The sequence below is a fragment of the Triticum urartu genome, chromosome 1 (genome assembly GCF_003073215.2).
Source record: "Triticum urartu cultivar G1812 chromosome 1, Tu2.1, whole genome shotgun sequence".
In the NCBI taxonomy this organism is placed as follows: Eukaryota; Viridiplantae; Streptophyta; class Magnoliopsida; order Poales; family Poaceae; genus Triticum; species Triticum urartu.
Window position 1 is genome coordinate 563,009,924 of NC_053022.1, and position 2,956 is coordinate 563,012,879.

General features: G+C 53.1%; 1 protein-coding gene across 1 annotated transcript; it reads left to right on the plus strand.

Annotated features, from left to right (window-relative positions):
* The first annotated feature begins 248 nt into the window (after nt 1-248).
* LOC125539585 (zinc-finger homeodomain protein 6-like) lies at nt 249-1,414 on the plus strand. Its single transcript, XM_048703079.1, has one exon. The coding sequence runs from the start codon at nt 423-425 to the stop codon at nt 1,161-1,163; it is 741 nt and encodes a 246-aa protein (XP_048559036.1). The 5' UTR covers nt 249-422; the 3' UTR covers nt 1,164-1,414.
* Nucleotides 1,415-2,956: the final 1,542 nt, after the last annotated feature.

The window sequence follows — 2,956 nt, forward strand, 5'->3', positions numbered from 1 at the left end:
TATCGAAAACTTGGTTTGATTTGATAAACACACCTTTGGCTTTCAAAGAAAAATATAATTTTAGTTCAATAAAAGGTGGGGCAGTTGAGCCGGTTAAATGAAAAACAGAGACCGGAGGAATTGTTAGACTTTTTTTTACCAAGTGTTGCACATGCTCGTAGTAACCCGCTGTTTTTTTTTCTGCACGTGGGACAATTAAAGGATGGGGGCCTGGCCCTGCCACTGTCCGCCGCTCGTTGCTCCACCACCGCGCACCTCCGTCCATCCCGCCGGCCCTCTAGGAGACAGAAGTGCCATTTCAGAACCAGTGTTCCCCCTGCTGAAGCCCATCTCTCTCTCCCATCTCTCGCTCTCGCCCCTTGCTACAAAACCACAAGAGGCCAACCACCTGCGCCGCTAGCTGCAGCCAGAGGCATGCGGTGATGGAGTTCACGGGGCCGGAGCACGCCGCCGGGACGCCCCCCGGGACGCGCTCGCCCTCCGACGCCTCCTCGGGGAACAGCGGCGAGGCGAGGTACCGCGAGTGCCTGCGCAACCACGCCGCGGCGCAGGGCGGGCACGCCGTGGACGGCTGCGGGGAGTTCATGCCCTCCAGCGCCCACGACCTGCTCAGGTGCGCCGCCTGCGGGTGCCATCGCAGCTTCCACCGCAGGGACGACGGGCAGCAGCAGCAGCACCCCCGCCTCTTCCTCCCTGCGCCCGGCGCCACGCCGACGACGCCGACGCCGCGCGTGCCGCTGCTCATGCCACCGCCGCAGCAGCATCACCACCCCTACGCGGCCGGTCACCCACAGGCGCCGCCGTTCGCGTACAACCCCCACCACCAGCACTACCAACGCACACCCAGCGGCGGTGGCACGACGACCGAGTCGTCCAGCGAGGAGCCCGACCCGGGACCGCCCTCGACGTCGGCTCCAGGGCAGGGGCACGGGCAGGCGCAGCGGCGGAAGCGGTTCCGGACGAGGTTCACGGCGGAGCAGAGGGAGCAGATGCTGGCGCTGGCAGAGCGGGTGGGGTGGCGGATGCTGAAACAAGACGAGGCCCTGGTGGAGCAGCTGTGCGCGCAGGCCGGCGTGCGGCGGCAGGTCTTCAAGGTCTGGATGCACAACAACAAGCACCACAGGAGGCAGCCAGAGTCCCAACAGCAGCAACAAAAACAGTAGGGTGCCCGTAGCCATGGGAGGGGACAGGCTCACGAATCCCCACATCATTATTTTTGTACTTCCGACAGGGGAAGAGGGATGAATTAAACAGGGAGAGTGAAGTGAAGTGAAACCAGGGGCTCTCTCTGATCTTCATCATGTCTCCTAATCTTACTTCTTGTTCTTGATCATGGTTCATGATCCTTTGCTTGGTTTAACTGGATTCCTTTTGTTTCTAGTTGATGCATCAGTTAATTGGGATGACGATTGCTCGATGATGATAATGAGGGTACTCAGAGTCTATACTTACGTTTTATCTGAATTTCTATTCGAAATCTCTCACAAGAAGATCAGTTGCCCACGGCAATTTCCTTCATGCCATATTGCTCAAGACTAGATCTTTCATCTTCACTTGATCGATCGGTGTTTGGTGGTGCTGCTATTTCTCGCTGTTCTTTCAAATACAGAATCATCGATCATGTTGTTGGAGCTTAAAAACCAGCACCGAATTATTTATCAGAGATTCAACGAGACAGTGATAAGACAAATCATGGAGCTTTCTTGCTGACAACAAGAGAACAACTGGTACGGGCATGAATCGATTTAACACCGGCCAGAATGTACTTACTGGGAACATATGCTTGAATGTGACTTAATTATCAGCACCAACTAAACCTGGCTGCATCAATAACACATGCAGGAGTACCGTTCATCCGTGTGTGTTTATCTATCCTCCATTCGGTTGCTGTGCATTGTTGTACGTAAGATTTTGCCAAAGAAGAGAAAAAAAATACAGATTACTACCGGGAAAAAAAACAAGTTGCCCTTATCCAAACCAGATCCCTTAATTGGGCATGCATGCCGGTCAGTCACTCACATTGCCTATGTTTGCCGAAGAAGATGATGCAAGGATTTCGCTTCATGGAACACAACTGCGAGGCCGGCCCATGCTGCCTGCAACTAACTGCAAGGGATGGGGATGATACAGCGGATAAGGACGCAGTAATGAGTACCCATCCAAGGGAGGATGATGAACCTGTTAGTGTCACTCAGATTTTGTGTTCTTGTTAGCCGTCACACTTCCGGGCTTCTGGCTGGACTACATGAACCTCCAACTAGATTTTGTGTGTGTGTTCTAGCTATTCATTTGGATGGTTGAGCAGAGCAATAACGTCACGGACCTATTCCTCCCCCTACCATGGGCCCTCGAGGCTCCGCTGCCGAGCCTGTGGACTTCCTCCCCTCTATCTACTGCTCTGACGCCATCGATGGCCGATGGGGAGGAGAGCTCCGATGCCTCTGTTAGTGGTTTAGGTTAGGTTTTATTTAGTCTGTCGCAGGGTCGGCGCTTCATCTTTCTACTGGTCTTACTGGCTCTGATCCTCCTCGAGTTTGTCTGTCGGGGCGGAGTCGACACAACTTCGACGTAGATTCCCATCGTCGCCTTGGGTTGATGAGGTTAGAGTCTCTCGCCACGACTACAACTCTATGGTGCTGGTCCTTCGGGCACATGCGCGAAGACTTTCGTGATGTCATCGGCAAGGTTGGCCTGGCTCAGATAAGGGAGCAGAGACAGTGGCACGTCGATGTCTCGTTCTGACAACGCTAGTGGTTGTTTGGTGGTCCAGTGATCTTGATGTAATTTTTGCTTTATATTTCACTATTTCTAGTAAATTTACACAATAGACGTGGGTCATGCTCGCAAAAAAGAGAGGCTATTTTCGTATGACATCGAACTTGTCATACTTGTAGATAATGGAACGGGGATATACAGGGAAATACTCAGCCTCAATTGGCCGATTTATGGAAAGAAA

Bases quoted from the DNA above. Each gene is read 5' to 3' on its own strand.
- LOC125539585 (XM_048703079.1), top strand. From the start codon at position 423: ATGGAGTTCACGGGGCCGGAGCACGCCGCCGGGACGCCCCCCGGGACG.